This window comes from Miniopterus schreibersii (assembly GCF_964146895.1).
Source record: "Miniopterus schreibersii genome assembly, chromosome: 1".
NCBI classification, from domain to species: Eukaryota; Metazoa; Chordata; class Mammalia; order Chiroptera; family Miniopteridae; genus Miniopterus; species Miniopterus schreibersii.
This window is the reverse complement of record NC_138101.1, coordinates 172,381,270-172,405,007: the sequence shown is the minus strand read 5'-3', so window position 1 is coordinate 172,405,007 and position 23,738 is coordinate 172,381,270. Positions and strand designations below refer to the sequence as shown.

The window sequence follows — 23,738 nt, the reverse complement described above, 5'->3', positions numbered from 1 at the left end:
AACCATCTCCACCAGTGCCGAAACCAGGCTTTAGGAGGAGCCACGATGAGCCTGTGACTGTAAAAGACTAAGGTAGGAGAGGAAGGGAGTGGGGAGGGAGAGCAGGCAGATGGCCTCGGCTCATGTGATTCCTGAGGAACTCCTGAGTCATCTTGAGGCTGCTGAACACTAGTGTTGCTCCCAAATTACTAGTACTGAAACACTAATTTTTATTTATACACTTAATGAATTAAGGCCACCCAACTGGAAGGATGGTCAGGAATACCTTCCAATGAGGGTATAATCGGCAATTTATGATGCTCTGGAAAGGATATCTCTATAGTGCCCAAACTAGAATCTGTTACAGCTCAGGGACTTGAGTTAAAAAGCCGAATGCCCACTGGGCAGACTTCAGGGTCAGGACAGCGTTATGAACTTACTCCAGGGCCACCTCCACTCCTTCACCTAAGAATCTCTATATCAAGATGTTTACAGGCTCCCAATGACTAAGTCGAGAAAAGAAAAATCTTGTGACCCTGGCAAAAATCTCACAAGACTGGTGGAGGAAACAGGAAGCTGACAAAGATACCAGCGGACGGCCGCGAGCCGCAGAACCCCAGGGGCGGCTGCTCCAGCCGACGCCCGCCGCGCCGTCCCGCCTGCGCCCGCCCGCGCCCTGGGGCAGCTTCCCTCCTCGGGCGCCTCAGGCTGCTGTCACATTCCTCAACTCCGCCGGGTCGCGTCTAACTCTCGGCTGCTGCCTCTGGGTCCCGCGCCCCACGCCCCTCTCCCCGTGCCATGCGCCTTCTCTCCCCGGTCCTATTCGGCAGACACTTCAGCGGAGCCGGGCGGCAGTCAGCGCCCAGGAGCCAGCGGAGCCAACTTACGTTGCCTAGCAACGGGCTGGACTCTTCCGCCTCCACCGCCTCCTCCTCCGGCTGCTGGGAAGAGAGGTACCAGCCGGGCTCGACATTAATGACACCCCAGGGCGCCTCCATGCTGCTCTCTGGCCGACTACCAGGGCCATCTGCGAGCTCCTACCCCTGCCCTCCAGCTGTTACTCGCGCCAGAGGCGGAGCTGTGGGCCCGGCCCTTCCGGGTGCCCGTACTTTACCGGGGCCGGGAGATCGGCGGGAGGCGGCGCGACCTGGGGACGCTCTCTCTTCAGCGGCGAGCCCTGATGACGTCATCGAGGGCCAGCCCTTCCACCCGCGACGCGCCTCCGAGCTGCACCGGAGCATGAGGTGAGGGGTCTGTCTGGTCCCGGAGCAAGATGCAGAGCGACACCACGAATTAGGAGGGTGACCTTGGTGAGGTGCCCGCTGCGGGGCCCTTTTTAGTTCGTAGCGGCGGAGGGCCGGCTGGGGGTACCTGCCTGCCGGGCTGCTCTCCGCCTCGCGCTGCCCGGGCGCGGAAGCGTCGCGAGGTCGCCGGTCGTCAGCCCGGGCGCTGAGCCTAGGTCCGCGCGCTGGGTAGGGAGGACCGGTTCCTTCTTTTCGAAAGCCTTCTGACAGATCCTTTACACACGTTTTACATGAGGGAAGCCGAGACTCATTAAGTAATTTACCCGGGATCACACAGCTGGTTAACTGCTAGGCCCAATTTGAACCCTGGCTGTGAAGTTTGGTTTGCTTTACAGGGTTCGGGGCAGGGCCCTGTCCTCTTACAATTCTCTTTTGTATTCTAGAAGGCAAAGTGAATAACTGATCATTTTAATGGCATGTGTATGTGACACTCGGCAAAGTCCGCGTCCTCAAAATACTGAAACCTAGTTGTAGGCAGGACTTGTGGCAATAAAGCATCGAAGGTGACATTGCAGTATGTTAATAACACAGGCACTGAAGTCAGTCAGACCTGGGTTTTAATCCTTGCGCAGCCATTTACCAGCAAGGAGAGTGGGTGAGTTAACCTACTTCTGAGCTTTAGTTTGCTCATTTACAAAATGAAGGTGTGATACCACACACCTCCCAAGGTGGATGTGTGTAAAGCATTTAGCTTACAATAAGCACCCACAAGAAAATCCTAGGAGATATTGCCATTGGTAAAGCCATAAATATGACGACCATTTCATTTAGAGATAATCCCTTAAATCTCAGTCTTCCAGTTCCAAATGTATTCTGTAGCAAATTGTGGGTGGAGAGGTTCATTAAGTATAGGGAGGTTGATAGATCAGTAAGCCCTCATTGTGGCAGCAGGTGGGTTGAAGGTGCTGGTTTTATTATTTACCACTAATAAAAGTCATTCTGTCCTGGAAAAGATGGTATACCTCTCACACACCACTGAAAGTTTTAATTATTAGCATTTAGTGGGTTATGTAAAACAGCAGAATTTAGATTTTCATTCTCAAAACCTATTGGGAACACTAAATTGGTTTATAGCTTTATGGTTTTTAAATGAATACTTTTTTTAGGATCTTATGGCGGCCATTTGGATTCTTAAGAAGACTTCTCAAAGTGGAAAGCTGTAGAATAACTGAATCAGAATCATTGAGCCCACTAGCTTGGACATCACTGATACAGAAACTTAGCAGAGCAGCCGGTATTTTCTTGCTGGATCAAAGAAAAAGACTCTCAACCATGCCTGAAATGGAAACAAGTGAGAGAGAGTCAGAATTGTTTTCACCACCCTCTGATGTTCGAGGAATGACAAAACTTGATAGAACAGCTTTTAAAAAAACAGTCACCATCCCAGTGCTTAAAGTAAGGAAAGAAATTGTCAATAAATTGATACGATCCCTTAAAAGGGCAGCATTGCAGCGACCGGGCATAAAACGTGTTATTGAAGATCCAAAAGATGAAGAAAGCAGACTAATTATGTTGGATCCCTATAAAATGTTTACTAGTGATTCCTTTGAGGAAGCAGAACTCACTGTTTTAAAGCAGCTTAATGTCAGTCCACAGATATCTAAGTATAATTTGGAACTAACTTATGAAAACTTTAAATCAGAAGAAATCTTGAGAGCTGTGCTTCCTGAAGGTCAAGATGTGACTTCGGGATTTAGCAGAGTTGGACATATTGCCCACCTGAACCTTCGAGATCATCAACTACCTTTCAAGCATTTAATTGGTAGGTATGTCTTAGTAATATTTTGTACTGGAAAGCAATTACAAAGTTCTAATTTTAGTTTTTTAAAATGCCAAATTGCAGAAGTTCAGAGAGAGAGAGGGAGAGAGAGAGAGACATCAACAATTAAGAGAGTCATTGATCTGCTGCCTCCTGCACGCCCCCAACTGGGGATCGAGCCTGCAACCCGGGCATGTGCCCTGACCTGGAATTGAACCCCGACTGCCTGGATCCTAGGTCCACGCTCAACCACTGAGCCACGCCCAGCAGGGCTACCTTTTTAATTTTAAGCAGGCTCTTAAGCTACATACTCTCTTTTGAGGGCCATTCTGAAATAAGCTTTCCAGAGTGTAGCCAGCTTTAAATATCAGTTCAAGCTTTTGTGTACACAATACATAAGCTTAGATAACACTTGAATTACTTGCTTTGGCAGAATTCTTTGGCAGCTGGTCACTTTGGTACACAGGCCTTATTAAGCCTCAGGACTATGTTGAATGCTAGGTTTCATAAATTTGAGTGTTTTATAGTCAAAATTGCAAAACACCGTTTACTCATACTTTCACGGATTCAGCTAACTGAGCCTCTTCTGTATGTCAGTATAAACTTTGTTTTGTAGTGCTCCTGCTCTTTTAGAAACAGTGTTTGTGTATGTTGGACCTCTGGAGCTCCAACTTTGAGCCTGGATCCTTTATTCTTTGGGATAAAAGAAGAGTTAAAAATGAATCAAAACTGCGCTTGTCCTTAAATGAATATTTGATGCCCATGCATCCTCCAGATTATTTTAATGTAGAGTAATTGTCAGAACTTCTGGGAATTATTTTCAGCTTTAAAATGTAGTGGTCAGTATTTTGCATGGGTAGGATTTCAGAAATAGGCTATTATGCATTTCTTTGTTTTATTGATGAAAGGGGCTGATAATGCATAATGATAACATAATAAATTCTTAGGCAGATCTTTATAGTTATGACTGGGTGCAGATGTCAAGTCTAGGTTTTCCTATGAGTCACTGCCTATCCTAACTCAAACATTACATTTGTCAATCCTATTTTATAAACTCTTTCATAAAGGGGCACTTACAGAAGAGAAGTGAAACAGTTTCATACAGTGGTAATTTTTCAACTTTTATTATAGACCTTCAGAATAGGTGTTTGTGGGGTTTTTTAATTTGGTTTCTCATATCAAACTAACATCTGTACCTTAAAAACTGAATTCTGATACCTGATGCAGAACAAGATAAGAACAATGACTGACTAGAATTTATTGATGTAATATTCAGAATCAGGTATCTAGTTAAATATCAGAGAGAAATCAGACAAATTCTGATTGTACTTAAGCATATTTGTACTTAAGCATATTATGAGTACTTTTTACTAACTTACAAATCAAATTATTTTCCTTATGCAATGAGATAGAATGTAGATTCTTATAAAATTTTTAACTGCTGACAAAAAAAGTAGACCTTGTAAAGAGCATCAATATACCGTTTCTGGTGTATTTTATGTATTATCTTTGTAGCAGCTTCTGCTGTGGCAAATATTTGACAAAAAGAACAATTTAAGTAAATGAAAATTTTATTTAGCTTAAGACTGAAGAATCCGTTTCCTTTATTTGAAAACATTATTTTGCTGTATGTGTTTCCAAAGTGGAGACATGTATTTTAAGTATACAGTAAAACAAACAATTGGTTTGAAGCCAGTGGCTACAGGACTGGTGTTTTCTGACACCATTTTTTGCCTCAGGCCTTATAGTTCTTCTTTCTATTCTTCACCAATTCCCTGTGGTCTAACCTTTTTGCTTATTGTAGTACACATGAGATTTAGTAAAAAAAGTGGAAAATAATAGGTAGACCCAAACTCCTCAGAACTGTTTCCTTAGAAATGTACCCATCCATTTATTGTGTGTTTCTATCGGAGGCTCTCAGACATTAATTTTTAGTAATCTGTTGAATTAGAATTGCATGTCACTTTACACACACTAAATGCAGTTTTCATTTTTCTTTTGCAATCAATAGGCCACATTTGTTATGAATTCTCATCCTTTCTTTTAGGCCAAGTTATGATCGACAAAAATCCAGGAATCACCTCAGCAGTAAATAAAATCAACAATATTGATAATACTTACCGAAATTTCCAAATGGAAGTGCTATCTGGTGAGGAGAACATGATGACCAAGGTATAGAGTATTTTGTCTCCTAGTATGGTGTTATATCAAAATTAATGTTTAGAATGAGAATAGATGACAGAGTTTAAAGTATTTTTGGTATCTAGTATTTAATATGTGAGAATGCGAGCATTTATATATACTATTGATGGGAGTACAAATTTGATGCATTCAGGAAGAATGTATGCTAATATGCAGGGTGGGCAAAAGCAGGTTTACAGTTATTCGTTTGGAAAACAATACAATAGTTAACAAATAACAACATAAGAATAAACTCTGCTTCACATGCAACTGTAAACCTACTTTTGCACCACCCTATATTGCAATTTTGAATAGGTATGTCCTTTGACCTAGCATTCCATTTATAGGAGGTTATCCCAAGGATATAATTAAGCAAAACTGTAATGATGTATGTACTAGGTTCTTCATTGTTATTTTTATATTAACAAAATAAATAAACAAATGAAAACCACCTAAATGTTCATCAGTAGAGAACTGATTAAATTCTGGTATAACAATACAATGGAATATTCCATCATTAAAGGTTATTTAGCTCTATATATATTAAAATAAATTGCCCATTGATGGGTGAAGCAACAAAAAAGCAAGTGTGTAACATAGTTCAATTTTAACTAAATATCTATGTAAGTATGTACATACATCAGAATGTTCACAGTGGACATTTTTATTTTATGTAGTTATTGGTGACCTTTGTTATCATTTTTATACTTTTCTACTGACCACATTTATTTTATAAGAAATATATATTTCAAAGAAAAAAGAATTTAAAATATGTAGGAACAGATTCCTGATATAAAACACTTTATAATCCTCTACCCCCCAAATCATCTGGAGTGCTGGATATAATGAACTGTTTTTTAGCCAGAAGTCTTAGATTGTGATATGTTAACATGAAATTTTGTACCATGCTAGGAGATAGGCTAACCTTTCTTTATAACTTGACAAAAATGTTAATAACAAAGGCCACTCTTAAAATGTTAAACATATCTTTTAAACAGGACTTTATAAAACTCAGGACAGAATTTATGCAAATTAATTATTTAAGATTCTAGGCCACATAGCCTTAGATGAATATTATTTTTAAGTGTAATATTATTTCTCTATAATTTCATAGTGTCACTATTAAAATACCATTTACTACACACTTACTGTTAGGCCCTGAGCTAAATGCTTGAAATATAACAAATCCGAAGAAGCCTACAAAATAATGATTGTTGTTATTAATATTCTCTTTATGCAGGTGAAATAACAAGGAATGACTGGGCAGGGTGTTTGGAGCCAGGTTTCTGACTCCAGAGTCCATGCATGGTCTTTCCCTGTATACCAAACCTCCACTGCCTACTACTTGTGTATAATGCATGAGGTCTATTATGGCAAATAAAATCTGGATGTGAATCCTTTGATAATAACTGCTTATTTCAGCTGCCATTAAGGCATGCCCTTCAGTCATATGCTGATTGAACATTGTGCATGTTCTTCATTTGGTACTGACTCTTAGGGTAACAGGTAACAACATCATCCTTCTCAAGAGAAGACCAAAAAGTTCTGAGGAACTTCTATAATTTTATCAATGCCTTGTAATTGATTTCCTAAGTCATGAAGTTTGTTCTTAGGGCATATTTTATACCTAATTTTTTACCATAAAATGTATGTTAAAGGTCAGTATAATTTCTGTGCTCCAAACAGAGTCACATTTAAGTTTAACTTTAGGAGCTCATGCAACATTTAAGTACCATGTATGAATATTGTGAGTAAAAAGACTCCTGAGAGTGAATTTGGCTGAAATTAATGCTAAGGGAATGAGGTATCAAAGACAGCATGAATAAACCAGCATACTTAGAATCTAATTTTTAAACTAGATCTGTGCCTCACAGTAAGGACCTTAAAAGGGGGAATGGAAAGGAGATTTCAGGAAAAGTAGTCACAAGACATATTTAAACCTTCTAAGTTATGTAGCCAGAAAGCCTTTTAGTTGGCAGAATCATGAGGAAACATTTCCAACTCTGGAGCCTTAATAATATAGCCAGAGCATCTGATATGGTTGGGGGGGGGGGGGAAATATGTTCAAATGTGGAATTAAAAGTCCATGAAAGCAGAATATAGAAGATACATCTCTATTGGATTTATAGAACTTTCTGACCTTTGATTCTCTATGAATTAGAATTGGGAAAGGAGAAAACAGGAGAATGATTTGTTCTGTACACTGGTTCTAATTTACAAACGTGAAACTTGCAAAGTCCAAGTAACTATCTAAAAACATAGCAAAATACCTGCAAATTGAATGACACGACACATCTATCATGCCTCCCTCTTACAAATTGAAAACTAAATAAGGGAAGCTTGTTTGCTGTGTGCAAGTGCTGTCTGCAACTTAGCTACCAACCATGAAGATACATGTAGTATGTATTCATCAGGTCAGCCAGCCAGTTGGTCTATCTGAAAAATTCCTCATGTGACTTGGGAACCACTATATGGCCTCTTAGGATGGATGAGATAGGGAACCATTTGACTTTGAAGAGATGACTTCTCGTGAAAAAGTCTCATGCAGGATTTTAACTGGCCTTAAGGATAGCATGAACACCAGAATTCTAATTAAAATGTCTTTAAATGCACAATACCTTTTTCAGGTTCGAGAAAACAACTACACCTATGAATTTGATTTTTCAAAAGTCTACTGGAATCCCCGTCTCTCTACAGAACACAGCCGTATCACAGAACTTCTCAAACCTGGAGATGTCCTGTTTGATATTTTTGCTGGGGTTGGGCCCTTTGCCATTCCAGCAGCAAAGAAAAACTGCACTGTATTTGCCAATGATCTCAATCCTGAATCCTACAAATGGCTATTGCACAACTGTAAATTAAATAAAGTGGACAAAAAGGTAAAAGTCTTTAACTTGGATGGGAAAGACTTCCTCCAAGGACCAGTCAGAGAAGAGTTAATGCAGCAGTTGGGACCACTGTCAAAAGAAAGAAAACACTCTGTGCACATTGTCATGAACTTACCAGCAAAGGCTATGGAGTTTCTCGGTGCTTTCAAATCACTTTTGGATGGGCAACCATGCAGCAGTGAGCTCCTTCCCATAGTGCACTGTTACAGTTTTTCCAAAGATGCGAATCCTGCTAAGGATGTTCAGCAACAAGCTGAAGCTGTGTTGGGCATTTCCCTGGATGCGTGCAGTTCAGTTCACCTAGTAAGAAATGTGGCCCCTAACAAGGAAATGTTATGCCTCACCTTTCAGGTTCCTGCAGCTGTACTCTATAAGGACCAGACCCTAGATCTAGGTGAGCAATTTCTGGGAAATTAAATGTAAGCTATAATACTTTTCATGTAGTTTTCTTAGACTATATTATTTATTTAGTTTGGAATAGATTAAACTAATTCTAGTTAGATATTTCAGTTTAATACCCCTTGCCATTTGTGACTAGTTTCTCCCAATTAAACAAATTTTAGTGTGTCACACTGTTCAATCTAGTGGAAGGCTCTTTCATTAAATAATAAATCCAGAGTCTAAAGAACCTAATAAACTGATAAAATAGATTCAGTGACATGGAAGCATGGATCAGACTGACGAATCTCAGAGGGAAGGTGGGAGTAGGTAGGTGGGTGGGTGGGGAGAGATTAACCAAAGAATTTATATGCATATATGCATAACCCAAAGACACAGACAATAGCATGGTGAGGGGCTGGGGAGGGGAGTGGATGTGGGATGGAAGGGGTCAATGGGGGGAAAAAAGGACATCTGTAATATTTTTGAATAAAAAATAAAATACTTTATTTGATAACTATTAACAGATCAACTGAATAAAATATATAGCTCTCAAATAATAATAATAATAAATCCACAGGAATGTTACTATTTCATACACAAATTGAATAGATTAAAAACCTTTACCTACGTTATTTGCTTTTTAGGCCTTGGGCCGGACACTGGGACCACTGAGCCAAACCAGCTAGGGCTACATTATTTGCTTTTTTAAAAGTATTTTCAAACATTCAGTATCTTATCTAATATGTTTTCTGGATCTATTACAGAGAATCATGAAGATCCTCCACCCCTTAAACGCCAGAGGACAGATAAAGCCTTTTCAGAAGACAAAACCACCTTTGCTTAAATCACTTTAATTGGAAATGTTTTCTCCATCTCCCCACTAGATTGTTATGTAGTAAAATATAATTTGTATGATTTCATAAAATTTTAGCATTTGGTTACTTTAGTATTGAACTATTATATTTAACCCTTTCTGTTTTATAAATTGAGGATTATCAAATAAAAGTTTAAATGAAATAAGTCTACTAAACATTTTTATTACCTAAATTATACTACATAATTATAATTTTATAATCTAAGTTACTTAAACGTGTTAAATATGTCTGTCTCTTGGGAAAATAGTTTTTGAAGGCAGGGTAGTTACGTGCTAACTAGGAAAGCACTAATATCACTGCAGTTATCCTTAGCTGAAGACTATAGCTAAGTTTTATATAGTATTCTTATACTATCACTATAAAAGTAATAAAAATGAGATTATTTAGATCAGGGATATGCAAACCATGTCTGGCATGCCAATTCTGGCCTACCACCTGTTTTTGTATGGCAAGTAGCTTGAGAATGGTTCTTATATTTTTAAATCATTGATAAAGAATCAAAATAACATTTTGGATATGAAAACTATATGAAATTTAACTTTCAGTGTCCATAAATAAAGTTTTATTGGAATACACCATGTTCATTTGTTTACCTACTGTCTAAGGCTGCTTTCATGGCATAAAGGGAGAGTTGAGTAGTTGTAACACAATGAAGTGTAATTCTCATCACTTCATACTTGTGCTCAGTACACTACAAATCACAATGATACTGTAATAATTTAATAGTATTTTCACTGCTATTTATGTAACTAAGCTATAACATTGTATTTTATTACCAGTGTATATCCATCATTTCAGAACAAGAAAGGTGAGCTTTTAATGTGTTTTTGAGGCAGTAGTGGAGTGTGAATTATTTTGGTATTGAATTAGATGACAAAGCACCTATTCCTGCACTAAAAAACAGCAATATCGACATTACCAAAAGAAGTACTCATCTCAGCATTTCCAACTCACAGACAAGCTACTGTCAGAAAAATTAGAAATTTAAACTGGAAATATTATAGTATAATTTCTTCACAATTAAAAATAGAAAACAAGGCTGCAACCAAAGTAAGTCTCCAAGTGACTTGTAAGCCAAGCAAGGTCAGCTATTTAATCAATTCACTAATTGTGAATTAACTGTGTTTGGATACAGCAGCCAAAGAAATGTGTCCAAAGAAAGTAAACTTTTTAAATCTATTGGCCTTTTGGCAAGAACAATTGCTCAGAGTTGAGAACACTGGGAGCAATATCAATTGTCAATTAAAAAGGTAAATGAGTCCAAATGGTTCTTTGACACTTGATGAGTTGATAGATATTACTAATACTGCTCAGTTCTTATTTATTTGAGGCATTAATGCTGAGTTTGAAGTTACTAAAGAATTAGCCCTGAATACTCTGCATGGAACACCTACTGGTGAATATTTTCAAAGAAGTTGAGAAAAGTAATTCTGTACAAACTGAAGTGGAATGTGCTAAGATGTTATAAGTGATGGTGGTAAGACCTAGTTGGAGAAGTTTACAAAGCTTGTGAAAATGTAAGGTGTTTAAAACCTACGGTTATTCACTATCTTTATCAGCAAGTACCTTGCAGAAAATTTTTGAATCATTTGTTCCTGAACCAATAGTATCAATTGTAAACCATTTGTTTTCATGGACTTGAACCATTCTGTAGTTCTTGAGTTTTGTCAGATACTGAAGCTGAATTTCCTGACTCGCTTGACCTAGGTTTGATTTGCTTAGAATTGTAAAGTGTGATTGCAATTTTTTTGAGATGAGGGTCAAGACTGAAATTTTTCTTTAAAAAAACCACCCTTAAACACTATTCTTAGAACAATGAATGGCTTTGGAAATTAGCTTTTGCTAAAGATGATAATATTTCTTAAAGATTTCAATCTACAATTATAAGGCAAACATAACTTTAATGTGTAATATACTGCAGTAGCCATTTCAACAGCGGACATTTGAATCACATTATCCTGTGTTGTACATTTCTCATGCTATCAAAAATTAATACAAGAGCCCTGGCTGGGTAGCTCAGTTGATTAGTGTCCTCCTGATATGCCAAGGTTGTGGGTTCAATCCCTGGTAAGGGCACATACAAGAATCAACTAATGAAAGCACGAATGGGTAGAACAACAAATTGATGTTTCTCACTCTCTCAAAACATAAAAATAAAAAATACTAAAAAAAAATTAAAACAAGATTTCCCTTCTCACACAAATTAGCAGTGGATACACTTTCTGAGTTCAGCATTTTTGGGACCTTGATGCAAATGCAAAGGAAATTTCTGTATTTCAAAATCCACTGAACTACAATTCAACTTCCACCTCATCTTCAATTGAAAGCGAATAATGTGCTATGTAATCACATGCTAAAAGACAGATGTCAAGGGAAGAATCTAACAGTTTTACAAATGCCTTCCAAGTGGTGAATCATATCCTTCTGGATTGATACCAGTATTAAGCAGTATCTGTGTGAAAAGACATTTTTTAAAAGGTGAGGTGTGTAAAATCTCATTACAGATAACCATTAACAGGTGATCATTTACAATTGATTTTAATGATAGGAAACACTTAGAACCCCAATTAAAGGAAATGTGATTCCCAAAAAAAGACATTACAAAAAATATACTCAATTATATTTGGAATTTTGCTAATTAAAAAATTGTGCCAATTTATTTTTTGTTATATAAGTACCCACTTTAATGTCCTCAATTTTGCCTTAGTCCACAAGGCCCAGTATATTTACTGTCTAGTCCTATGGGAAGTTTCAGGACCCCTGATCCAAGTCATTTGATCCAAGCTCAAATGCCTCCAGAAGCCAGGCAGGTAATATAAGTAGATGAAGACAATAAATGATAAGAAGTGTAGGGAAGTAATGAATTGGAGCCTTTATTCCTTATCTAAAGGCACTTAAAATTGTTTTGAAACTCAACCCAACTAATCCGCTGCGAGAGCTTGAGGGCTAATTCAGCCAGGAATTGTAGTTTGGGACTTCTAATTTTCTTACCCTCCCTGCCCTCTCAGGGAGAAGTAAACTGGTAGGGGTGAGCAAACTCTCTAATGGACCAGATAGTATTTAAGGCTTTGCAAGCCATAAGGTCTTTAGCTTCTCAACTCTGCCACAGTAGCCCAAAAGTAGCCATAGATAATACATAAACACTGTGCTCAAAAAAAACTCTATTTATGGACACTGAAATTTGAATTTCGTATGCTTTTCATGTGTTAAAAAGTATACTAATCTTTTGGCTTTTTTCAAACTTGAAAAAAATGTGGACACCAACCTTAGCTTACAGAGCATACAAAAACAGGCAAGCAGCTGGTTTTGGCCAGGGGTCAATAGTTCCTCCACTTTCTCCTGATCTAGGTGAAGAGTTAATTTGCAAGTAGGAATAAAATTTTCTTCTAATACTGTACATTGATGTGCTAGGTTATGTGAAAAGTTAAAGTTGGTGGTATGCGGGCAGGCTAAATAGCCATCTCAGATGGTGAATAAAGAAAAATTAAATTTACTTAATTAAAGGGAATGGGAGATGGGGATAACCCAAGGGAAGGGCTACACAGCACTGAGTCAAAGGGCATTGGGTCCATGGTGGCAGCAAACCTTAGAACGGTGAAACAAGGAAGGTGCATAGAAGCAACAGGAGAGCCCAGGCTGGGCTGCTCTGGCTCACTGAGGAGTCAGAGAAAAGGGGGCCTTGGAGACAGGTTCAGGGGGTTAGCCCGGGATGAAATGCTGCTGCCCATTGCTCCCCTGGTTGCATGTCTAGTGGGGTCCCCTCGAAGGGAAGGAAGGAGATGACACTGAATCCTTTGTCCTGAGTGTATTTATCTCTTCCTTGCAGGTGGAAATCTTATGGAAGGTCTCAGGGGAGTGTCTCAATAGAATATTCATCAGCCTTCCAGGTGTGCTCTTTCAGGATCATGGTCTCCACTGATTGGTTGGTGCCAGGGCAGGGGGTCATTAGTCAATGTAGTTGGTCCTGAGGCAGCCAAGGCCTCACTTGACTGGTTATGCTGCTTTTCTGGGCCTGAAGCTGAAATACAAGTGAGGCCTACAAGTTATCTTTAGGGAGGAACTGCTCAGGGGGTCTAAACCACATGACCGGCGATAGGGGAGGATAGGTTACCCTGGGGACAAGGTTCTTGTTTTCCCAGTTTTGCCCCTTGCTAGGCATCTGGGGCTTTCTGCCCTGGTGAGTTTCTGTACCTAGCTCATGGTCCTTGGTCTGCTCATGTTTGTCTAACATTATGAATATTAAGTGTGGGTACAAATGATGTTCTTATTTGTACATGTAAAGTGGTATGATTCCTGCCTCCATTTAATCATGCCTTAATTAGACAATATGTAGTATATTGTTGTAAAGAAAACATAATCCTTAAATGCTTCTATTAACATTTTAACCCCTCCCCCCTTTTCCCTCAGCATGGAAAATTTTTAATTTTGTTAATTTTTAACAAGTTTTGTGCCACCTTAATTTGAAATGATTATCTCACCACCTGTTGATTAAAGATAACTTCTAAAGAAGCTTAGATCAAATATTTATTGAATGAAATTAAGGAATACTAAGTAATAATGCATCCTAACTATGACGTAAATGTATTCAATACCATTAATATCTGCTTAAAAGGGAGTAGTTAATAGTCAATCATGTTCTACATAATTAATTTCTTAAAACTCTCAAGGGTATCTATCTAGAAGGTTAGTTGATATCGTTTATATCTCATGAAAAACTAAATACTTGATCTATAAAATTTCTTGAAGTCTTAAGAAATCTTCTACTACACAGCTGTTGCTTGCAAGTTTGAGCCTGACAGTCATCTCTAGAGCATGAACTCTGGAGTTTGACCACTTGGATTCAAATCCAAATTATGCTACTTTTAAGTTGTGTTGACCTTTGGCAAGTTACTTACTCTTTCTATGCCTCAAGTTCTTCATCTGTTAAAGTGGGGAAAATAAGACTAGCGCTGTTGTAAGGATTAGAAAACACACAAAGCAGGAAGCACGGTGCTTGGCACATGCTTAGTAGTTGTTAGCTATTTCTGTGCTAGTGTTGTAAAATGTTAAAAGACTTAATTCATGTAGATGAAAGACTTGTACAACCTTTTGTCTCAGAGAGGAAATCACTTGAAGGATAGGAAATAACCTCATCAATTTAGAATATTTCTGTTATTTAGTGAACTGTTATTAGGTTATCTTTCACCATTCCCTTTGATCTAATAGGATCATTTAACAACTTTTAAATCCTGCCTATTGAACAAAACATGGCAATAGTAAAGGACAAACTATTTACAAATGTATAGAAGTTTTGGAATTTATTTGCCAAATCAAGTGCAGGCAATTCCCACAATAATAAGGTAGACTCAAAACAGTTTCAAAAGCTTTTGAAGTGTTCTATTACTCCATTAATTCCATTTAAATACATCATGCAAGGTACTGAGAACTAGTAATAGTGTTTCTTTTTTAAAAACTGGATACCTCACTTTGGCAGCTAAGTAGATAAAGCAAAGCCTTAACAATAGGTCCAAAGTTCTCACTGTTCTTTGAATAGATTTATAGATTTTACTGAAAATGCTAATCCTCAATTGGGGAATATTAATAGATATGAGAAACAGATGCAGACTGGTAGAGATAAAACTAGACTTCAAAACAAAACAAAAGACCTGTTTTCTAATTCTGACTTTTTATTAACTTAGGTATAGGATCTTGGCCTACTCAATTATTCGATGCCTTGGTTTTCTCAATTATCAAAGATAGTTAGAAGTACAGTACTGAAAGATGAAGGTGTTTATACCTGCTTAGTCAGAGAAGATGGAGTTATTACATACCTGAAATTAATATCTGCTTAGTCAAATAAGATGGAGTCGTTATAAGAATATTTCACCCTAATGTAACCAATCATCTTGTTTCAAGTAACTTTCTACCCATAAAATTAACATCTATTGTAATGGAGATTGGATAGGAAATCCCTTAATTTGCTTGAGAAACTATGTCCCATACCCAGTGGCCTATATAACAGTCATACAGTTATCCATCCTATCCACATCCAAACTCTTTAAGCAAAATCCTGGGTATACTAAGTGCCTTTCAAGTTTCCACAGAAACTATATCAGAGACCCAAAGGGAAATTTCATTTAAAATGTATCCATTCCAGTCTCCAAGGTTTCATCATAAAATGAGTTCACTTTTGAGGTGAAAGGTGCCATTTAAATATTAAATTTTATTAACTAACTTCTTTGAATTTGTCATGAAAGCAGGTTTTAATACTCTTCTCTGGTTTATCCTAAGTGTGGCTCACAGCCGGGAACTATAACACCTTGATCAAGGTTTGCCTCACTTTCCGCTGCTCAAAGCAGGCACTGAGTCCTTAATATTAAGAGAGTGACATTATCACAGGTCAGGTTTTACTTGCCGTAACTTGCTAGTAGAAGGAAATATATCCACTTGTCTGGACTAGCATTAAGAAGACATTGGGAAAAAAAAGAACATTTTATGAGAAGAAATAATAGGCTTGGATAGTAGCACTAAATGTTGTATTCAAAATGCCATTTTATAATATGTTCAAGTAAAACACTGTAATAAGAGAAAAACCATAAAACTTAGCATAAAGGCTAGCTTTATTTTAAAAAAGATTTTACAAGTCTGTCAACCTCAAATATACATAGGTAAATTATTCATATCTTCCATCAGATGAGGCTTCCGGCTTCAATCCTTCTCAAAAAAATACGTAAAAAATAAATCTTTTCCCACAAATCTTTATCCACTATATTGCTCAGCTTAGTTCTGAAATTTCCTCTTTATAAATACTTTAACACAGCTGCTATGCTAGTACTGTTGTTGTGTAGCAGCATATGGCTATAATTTTACAAGTCTGCTTTTCTTTAGTCAGCTCCCTAGGTCTGCTCCCAGGTCCAAATCTTATAAAGGAGAAATAAAGGTTAACTGGCCTTCCAGAAAAGCCCACTGAATGCATCCTGTAGTGCTCTGTGACAGGCAAGAGAAGAAGTATAGCCTCCAGCAAGGTCCTGTGGAGAGGCAGCTCTGACGTGGTTTAAATACCTAAAACAAAACAAAAATGTAGCATTGATATAGAAAACACATAAAACTTGGCAACATTTTTAAAAGCAATAGTAAAGCTGTGGAACAAAAATGGGCCACATACTAAACCTGACATGCTCAGGGGAGGCCTGCATGGCAGCCTTACAAACTCAGAGACCTAAAGTAACCACACAAGATGGTCTGAAATTAAAACTTCCTAACTAAAAGCAAGTCATGGTGGGTAGTCCCTGTCCTAGGCAGGTATCCTCCTTGACAAAGGTCAATCTTTACCTTAGCTAAGTCTGTCTATAGTCTTTTTGCATCTGTGATAACAGAGGAATGCCAGGGTAATTTCCTTTTTCCAGACTCTTCAGGGCACAATCTCACAAAACCCTTCATTGTTATTGTTATCATGTTAATTGTTAACTGTTAACTATCCTAAACCCACCTATGTAAAAGAAGTTTGTGTCTATTCGGTTTACTTGTTATCCAATCCCAGAGGTTCCCGTTTTGCTTTTTCCAGCCTCCCTAATCTATCACCAATGGATTCCAGGTACCCCCCCTTTACGCCTGCCTCCTCAGACTGTAATGTATAAAATAAGGTGCAAAACTGCCGTTCTCTGGAGCATTTTCTCAATCCGTTGAGATTTTGCTTCCCGGCAACTGTCGTCAGTTTGGCTCAAATAAACTCATAAAAATTCTTACAAGTTTGGACGTTTCTCATGTCGACAAGTAGATTCAAATTTTAAAGAGGAATTCTGATTTGAAATGTACATCTGATGAGAAAAGCTCTTGTTTCAGATGAAGGTCGACCCAATGGTGAGGGACCATATGGGGAACGCTCTCTGCCAAATGCTGTATTTCGAGCATCAAGTGCATAAAGATCTTTTTCCAAAAGTTCAAATTTAAGTCCTTTTCAGTTAATTTTTGTATGAGGTAGGAATTTTCTTTCTTTAAATCACTGAAGTTTCTTTCAGCAGTCTGAGATGCCAAGCAATTATCATGTGCTTTTTTCTCAGGGGAAATAATCTGTCCTTGATAAGAATGAATGGTTCTCTCCAATTCTTCAAGATCTTTGGCTCGCTTTCTATAGGTCTCCAGCTCTTCAGCTGCACGGCTCATCTTTTCACCTGCTTTACAAAGTTTTTCCTCTTTCTCTCAGAGGTCATTTTCCTCTGTTATTTTCCTGAGGAGTATGATTTCATTTACTTGATATAGCTTAGCCGTTATTTTACATCTCTGCTGAAGCTTTTGGTTCTCATTTTCAAGGTGTTCATTTTTTTACTGCAAAGATGCTTGTTCAGTCTGGAGATTTTCAATACACTCTATAAACTCTTCCTTTGTTTTATCTACTTCAGTTAATTGCGTGTATATTTGGTTTGTTTCTCCTTCTAGGGTTTTTAAAGAAGCCTCTAACTTCGCAGCATGAATGGGCTTCTTCAGAGCTTCTCTTTTGATCATGTACCGTGCATCACTTTCTCAGTCACCCGTTTCCAATTCCAAGTCATCCGTTAGGTCTTCTCTAAGCACAACAGCCCTCTCTTGCAACTTTGGCAAGCACTGCATCAGAGAGTTGATCTGATTTTCTTTATCACATAGAACTGGTTTTGCATATTCTTTGGAGTCTTCAAATGTTATTTTCTGTTTATTACTTTCACTCACTTATCCTTTCCATTCTTCCACTTCCTGTAAAAGCTGTTGCTGAAGAGGCTTTCCTGAAGCCGGGAATTTTTGCTCAGAGCATCTCTGATAGCTACCTTAAGACGTTCTTCATTGATCTGAAATACTCTGAAGGCCGTTTGGCTTCAGCTACCTATGATCTGAGTGATTCTGATTCATCTTCTAAGAGCTGTACCCTCTTTTGAAATATCCACCATCCATTCATCTTATTCAGAATGTTTAGATTTCTCTCCCTTTAACTCTTTTTCTAGAAAGAGTATTTCTACCTCAAATTCAGATTTGGAACTGTTCAGCTTTTCACATACTGCCTCCAAACTTTGAGCATGTTAACTGCTTCTCAAAGCTGGAACCCTTGAATGGCTAAGCTGTGCGGAACCCAAAGCCCAAAGCCGCGCCCAGCAACAGCAACTAGACACCCGCCCCAGCCTTCGGGGGAGGAGGGGGTGCTGGAGGAAACGGCGCCTACGGGCCTCAGGTGTCCACGCTGCTCGCTGGGGAGCCTCGGCCATATGACCCGAAAGTCCAAGCCCATCCCACAAGAGCCGGCGACTAGCCCACACCTCCGTTTAGGGAGCCGGTAAATTTCCGCTCCTCCTTGCGTGAGGGTCATAGCCCGGTGCTGGGCGTCTGCTCTTTAAGGGGCCGCCCCCACCCCCGCCGGCCAAGCCACCCGCCTCTGCAGGGCCAGCAATGGGGCGGAGAAAATGGGATTCGGCCCCAGGCTCTGCACTGCGTGTGGGCCTCTCGACTTTGGCCCAGGACATACACACAAACACTACGGGGTGACGGTGATGGAGTGAGGATTCCCCGGGAGGCCCCTCCACGCAGCCGGGCGGGGCGGACACCGCCCTCTCCACAGGGCTTTCCTCTCGCAGCCCCGCAAGAGCCTTCCATCTGTACCCCAAGGAAGCCCTGACAGCGTCCTATGCCGGGGGACCCCGCCAGTCCAGGAAAACAGGTCACCGACCTCATTCCAGTTACCCTAAAATAAGAGTATTTATTATTTACATTTGTTCCCAGGGTTTCCTTCTTTTTGAGTCCTTAAGTTGTTTGTATGTGAAATTCAGATAAGCCATTTGGGAGGGAACTATTATGTTTTTAATTATTCACTTTTTTATTTTATTTTATTTTATTATTTTATTTTATATTTTATTTTATTTTTATTTTTTTATTTTATTTTATATTTTATTTTATTTTTTAATTTAATTTTATTTTATTTGCCTTTATTGATTTCAGAGAGAGGGAGGGAGAGGGAGAGAGAGAAACATCAATGAGGAGAGTCATTGATAGGCGCCTCCTGCACGCCCCCTGCTGGGGATCGAGCCGCCACCCGGCATGTGCCCTGACCCGGAATCCAACCCCGGATCTCCTCGATCATTAGGTAGATGCTCTACCGCTGAGCCACGCTGGTCGCACTATTATTGTTTTTTAGAAAGTCATTTTCAAATGATGTGGTAGGATCTTTGACAACATTTTATAAGCCCTTCAGATCTATATTTAATTTATAAAGGTTTTATTTACAATGATGAACCCTTAAAGCACAGGGCTTGGGACAACAGCAGCTTGTTTCTGTCCTCATTACAAAACCAGGATCTTTGGTTTGACTGCTTCAACTAAATTTACGTTTATTTGGGCAAAGATACATTTACTTAAGTCTTCTTTTATGAATACTCTGCTGAGTTCTGCTCTCTATACTTTTTCTTCATTCTTTCATTTGCTTTATGTTAGTGTGATACTGCCAACTAACCTATGATAATTTATGTGTTTTTTCATTTTCTTTAAAAAAGGTGGTTACTTTTGTTGAAATTTGAAAGCATTCTTAGAGGTGATTTGTGGAGCCTCCTTAGATGACCACTGGCAGTCACTGTCTTTGAAAGTTTTACTACTTTCTATTACATAACAATTGAGTCTTCATGCAACTGACCTGATTCTTTATCATTCATTAAATTTTTAAAAACCTTGAAAGTTTTGGGCTTTGGTCTCCATTTTGTATCCTTCCTACTTTGTATAAATGAAATTGCCCTAATCAATTAGATTAAAATATAATCATATTGTGAGGAAAGAGTAAGTCTACATGGACAAAACACTGTACTCATTGTCAAAGGGCATCAGAATAGAGAATGACCTTGGAAGATTGTTGTGTGACAGACATCTGTACACTGAACTCTATCCCTCTTATTAAAGAATTACAGATGGGGAAGGCTTATCTATTCAGCATTTACAGGGGTAGGCAAAAGTAATTTACAGTTGTAATACAAATAAATACAATCATAATAATAACAATAATAAACTGTTTCACGTACTCACAACTGTAAACCTACTTCTGCCCACCCCTGTATGTTCTGAAACAAATACATAAACAAATGGAAGAAGGGAGAGAACATACCAGTAGCTTCAAAATTACAAAATATATTGTGTCTACTTTACAGGAAAGGAAACCTTAGAAAATTACATATCCAAGAAATCTCTGAGATTGAGCCTGAGTTGAAAAGAATATCCCAATTAGTAAATACAGAAGAATCTTTTGAACTCACCTCAAAAGACAGTGTAAAAGACACTATTTTTCTTCAATCAGACATACTTAGCAATTCAAACTTTCTACCTTACTAAAGGTAGACAAACAGACCTAAAAAGATGGGAGAATCCTAGCCAAAGGAGGGCAACTTGTTAGCATGACTACCAGCACTGTTGGAAAACAAATATTTCCAGCTTTGCTTTAATGCCTAGTTTAAGAAACCACATTGTTTCTTCAGGCCTCAGGAAGTAAAGGAGCTTCACCCACCTTAGAATTACGGGTATGGCAAATGAATAAATCAGGCACCAGAACATTTTAATAACTTGGAAACTTTTCTACTCATTCATTCAAACTTCCTGTGTGTCAAAGTCTTGATGCATGAGCAACTTATTATTTCTAACATAATAACAAGTCTGTTTTTCATTTGTATCCATGTTTAATAAGCTTGTGTGATTAAAAAAATATATGGCAATATAAGAGGCCAAATAGAAAAAGTGGTCAAAGTAAGACACGGCATAAGCTCCTGGAATTGGCTATAATTTATTCACATTGCCACAAATCAAGGTGTTAACTCAATTCTTTGCTTCTCTGCCAAGGGTGAAAGGGAAAAGTGGAAGGAAAGGGGAAATTAATATTTATTAAGCAATGATCTCCAAACTTTTTCAATAGTATACTTATAGTAGTAAAAAAATATTTGAGCATGCATCTCCAAAATCTGTATACTTATTTATAAATTATATACATGTAGTATTATATAATACCTAATTATATACATAATATATTAGTATATTATATAAATATTTAAGGATGAGATTAAAATACTTAATAAAAGTTCCAATAATGTCTCCCTAATTCCCATCTTACATACCTTGGTGGAATGCATCCCACTTTGGAGACTACTATTATTAAATAGTCATTGTCAAACTCCTGACAGAATCTTAGGTCCCACAGAATTTAAATACAAATTCACCAAACCTACTGCATGGTCATAAAAATATCTGTTTATTACCTCCCAGAACACAATAAAATGTCAAACTGTTAAGACTCTGATGCACAAGAAATGAGGTAAGTGTTAAATCACCTTAGAAAATCTAAAAATCAACCTGGAACAGCATAAAATTATTAGGAACTCAATAACTATCACACAAGTAAATAAGTGAATAATATTTTTACAAGTATCTTGGAAATGCAATGTTTCATTCCTGATATGTTTCCAGCTTATTTTTATCGTTACTCCAGATAATGTATCTGTCACCCTTTTTCCTTTCCTCAGACTCTCAAAAGAAAAGCATAGTCTCGGCTCCAATGGCAGTTCACTCATGGCAAAATTCAAGTACCACAGAGGAATGTCTGTCAACCTTCTCAAGCCAACTATTGTAAATGAGAACTGGTTTTCATAGTGGTAATGCAAACCACTATGCAACTTGCTGTTTTGATTCATCACATTTTGGTACAACTTGCTTCTGGGAAAGTTGAGTCATACACCATCTCTGGCTTGGCAATCGAAGCATAAACCTGCAGTGTACATACAGCTTTTTATATGTTATCCTGAGAAACCTGAAACAGCTGCACTGCTGGCAGGAAAACACAGGACCACCAGTAAAATATCCAAAACAGTTGCATCTTTTAATTTATGACTGGGCACTGTTTCCATAAAGAGTATATAAAACAGTTCAACTTTTTATAGGTAAAATGTAATAAACAGTCATACTCATTGATGCCATAAATGTGTAAAAAAAGTTTATTTAAAATGATTAATTAGTGTTTGAAAATAGTGTTTCTTGAACACAGTCATAATCCAGAGCAATGAACAAATATTTTTAAATTTGAGATATTAATGCTAGGTTGTAGATTCTCATTGCCAAAACCAAGTCAATTAAAATTTCTTTGCATAGCACTGAAGAAAATGCATTTCCTTTCTAGCAATCATTTACATGAAACATGTCTGTGAGAATGATTCTTTAAAGACCTGCCTATTTACATTGCTGTTTTTGATCTCTAGGGCTGCACAAAACAGTTACTGTTAAGTATTTCAACCTATTTTCACCATGGCAACCTACATTAATTCCAATTTTCAAAAATAAAACATAGTTCATTCTTGTTATTCAACTGTGGGCTTTATTTCCTAGGTATCTTAATGTAATGTTCTTAAACACTTTAATTATTGTGGTACACCAAAGTATTTTAAAGGGTCTGCCACATTGAAACCACACAAAGAGAATTTTGTGTTTTGCCTACTTTTTCACATTAATCCACATCTGTGTTATTTTAATTCTTTCATGACCGTTACAAGTACATCACTGAATAGGATTCCTGGGGTTTCTGGCAGAGGTCAGTATCATTTCATGTACACCTTTATACAAATGAATGAGGAAGAAGTCTTAGCCAAATTTATTTCCAAAAGTCAAGCTCAGTTGGATTTTGGAGCCCAGAGGTAATTGCTCTGACTATTCAGCCAATCCCAGAGCAGTATTTCTGTTTTTCATGGGTTTATTTTAAATACCTGTAAATCTTATAAGCAGAAAGCAAGGGGGGTAGAGGGGGAAGAAGTATGCTTATTTTGGTACCCATACCTTATTATACCTTTTTACTAAAAGCAGACTAAACTCAAAGATTTAAAAATCACATCTTTGATTATTTTCTTTTTTTTAAAAATATATCTTTATTGATTTCAGAGAGAGGAAAGGAGAGGGGGAGAGAGAGACAGAAACATCAATGATGAGAGAGTCACTGATCGGCTGCCTCCTGCAGGCCTCCGACTGGGGATCGGGCATGTGCCCTGACCGGGAATCGAACCCCGATCGCCTGGATCCTAGGTCCATGCTCAACTGCTGAGCAACGCCTGGCAGGGCTGATTATTTTCTTAATAAGGCTTCTTAAAAAAGTATGTTTTCAAAAGCATGTCTAAGATAATTCCTTTACAAAGGGCATCTTATGCCCTGATTTATACTCCGTCTAAAGTTGCCTTCCTTTGCCATTACCCATCAAAATCCCTTTCAAATAGACTTGGGAGAAGGGGGAGGAAAAGGAGTCAGTGGATCCTGAGAGGGGAGTAAGAGTGGATTAAGCATTAGAAAACCACACTTGAAGTTTGTTCCTGAACTTTGATTTCCTACACTGTCATTTTCTTGTTACATTTAGCAGCTTTTGCTCCCA

The 23,738-nt window shown here is 38.1% G+C and overlaps 3 protein-coding genes and 1 pseudogene across 11 annotated transcripts in view; 1 reads left to right on the top strand and 3 right to left on the bottom strand.

The window, feature by feature from the left end:
• The window catches only part of SLC38A6 (solute carrier family 38 member 6), a 96,900-nt gene extending 95,743 nt beyond the window's left edge, over positions 1-1,157 (bottom strand). For 5 of the 6 annotated variants that reach the window (XR_013997375.1, XM_081115941.1, XM_081115939.1 and 2 more), the window contains exon 1: positions 867-1,042. Coding sequence is in view for 5 of the 6 variants with exons in the window: in XM_081115941.1 (XP_080972067.1) it covers positions 867-977 (111 nt within the window). In the remaining variant the exon portion in view is untranslated. Of the gene's footprint in view, positions 1-866 lie in introns of all 6 variants that reach the window. The other variant, XM_081115937.1, reaches the window with a different exon arrangement.
• Positions 955-22,686, top strand: TRMT5 (tRNA methyltransferase 5; the record flags this gene model as incomplete). Of its 3 annotated transcripts, XM_081115990.1 has the most annotated exons (7): positions 1,233-1,289; positions 1,667-1,786; positions 2,390-3,045; positions 5,090-5,214; positions 7,851-8,505; positions 9,257-13,254; positions 21,856-22,686. In XM_081115990.1, the coding sequence occupies 4 exons, from the start codon at positions 2,556-2,558 to the stop codon at positions 9,334-9,336; spliced, it is 1,350 nt and encodes a 449-aa protein (XP_080972116.1). In that variant the 3' UTR covers positions 9,337-13,254; positions 21,856-22,686. The 3 variants fall into 3 exon arrangements, with proteins under 3 accessions (XP_080972117.1, XP_080972115.1, XP_080972116.1); XM_081115989.1 differs by lacking the exon at positions 1,667-1,786 and having other exon boundaries at positions 1,162-1,289; XM_081115991.1 differs by lacking the exons at positions 1,233-1,289; positions 1,667-1,786; positions 7,851-8,505 and adding an exon at positions 955-1,223.
• The window catches only part of MNAT1 (MNAT1 component of CDK activating kinase), a 146,813-nt gene continuing 137,720 nt past the window's right edge, over positions 14,646-23,738 (bottom strand). Inside the window, exon 8 of the mRNA XM_081116021.1 lies at positions 14,646-16,408. Coding sequence (XP_080972147.1) covers positions 16,288-16,408 — 121 coding nt within the window. The 3' untranslated portion in view covers positions 14,646-16,287. The remainder of the gene's footprint in view (positions 16,409-23,738) is intronic.
• Positions 17,133-18,677, bottom strand: LOC308564607 (melanoma inhibitory activity protein 2 pseudogene; annotated as a pseudogene). Its single transcript has 2 exons — positions 18,534-18,677; positions 17,133-18,418 (listed from the first exon to the last, which is right to left on the bottom strand). The product of its transcript is annotated as a melanoma inhibitory activity protein 2 pseudogene (transcript).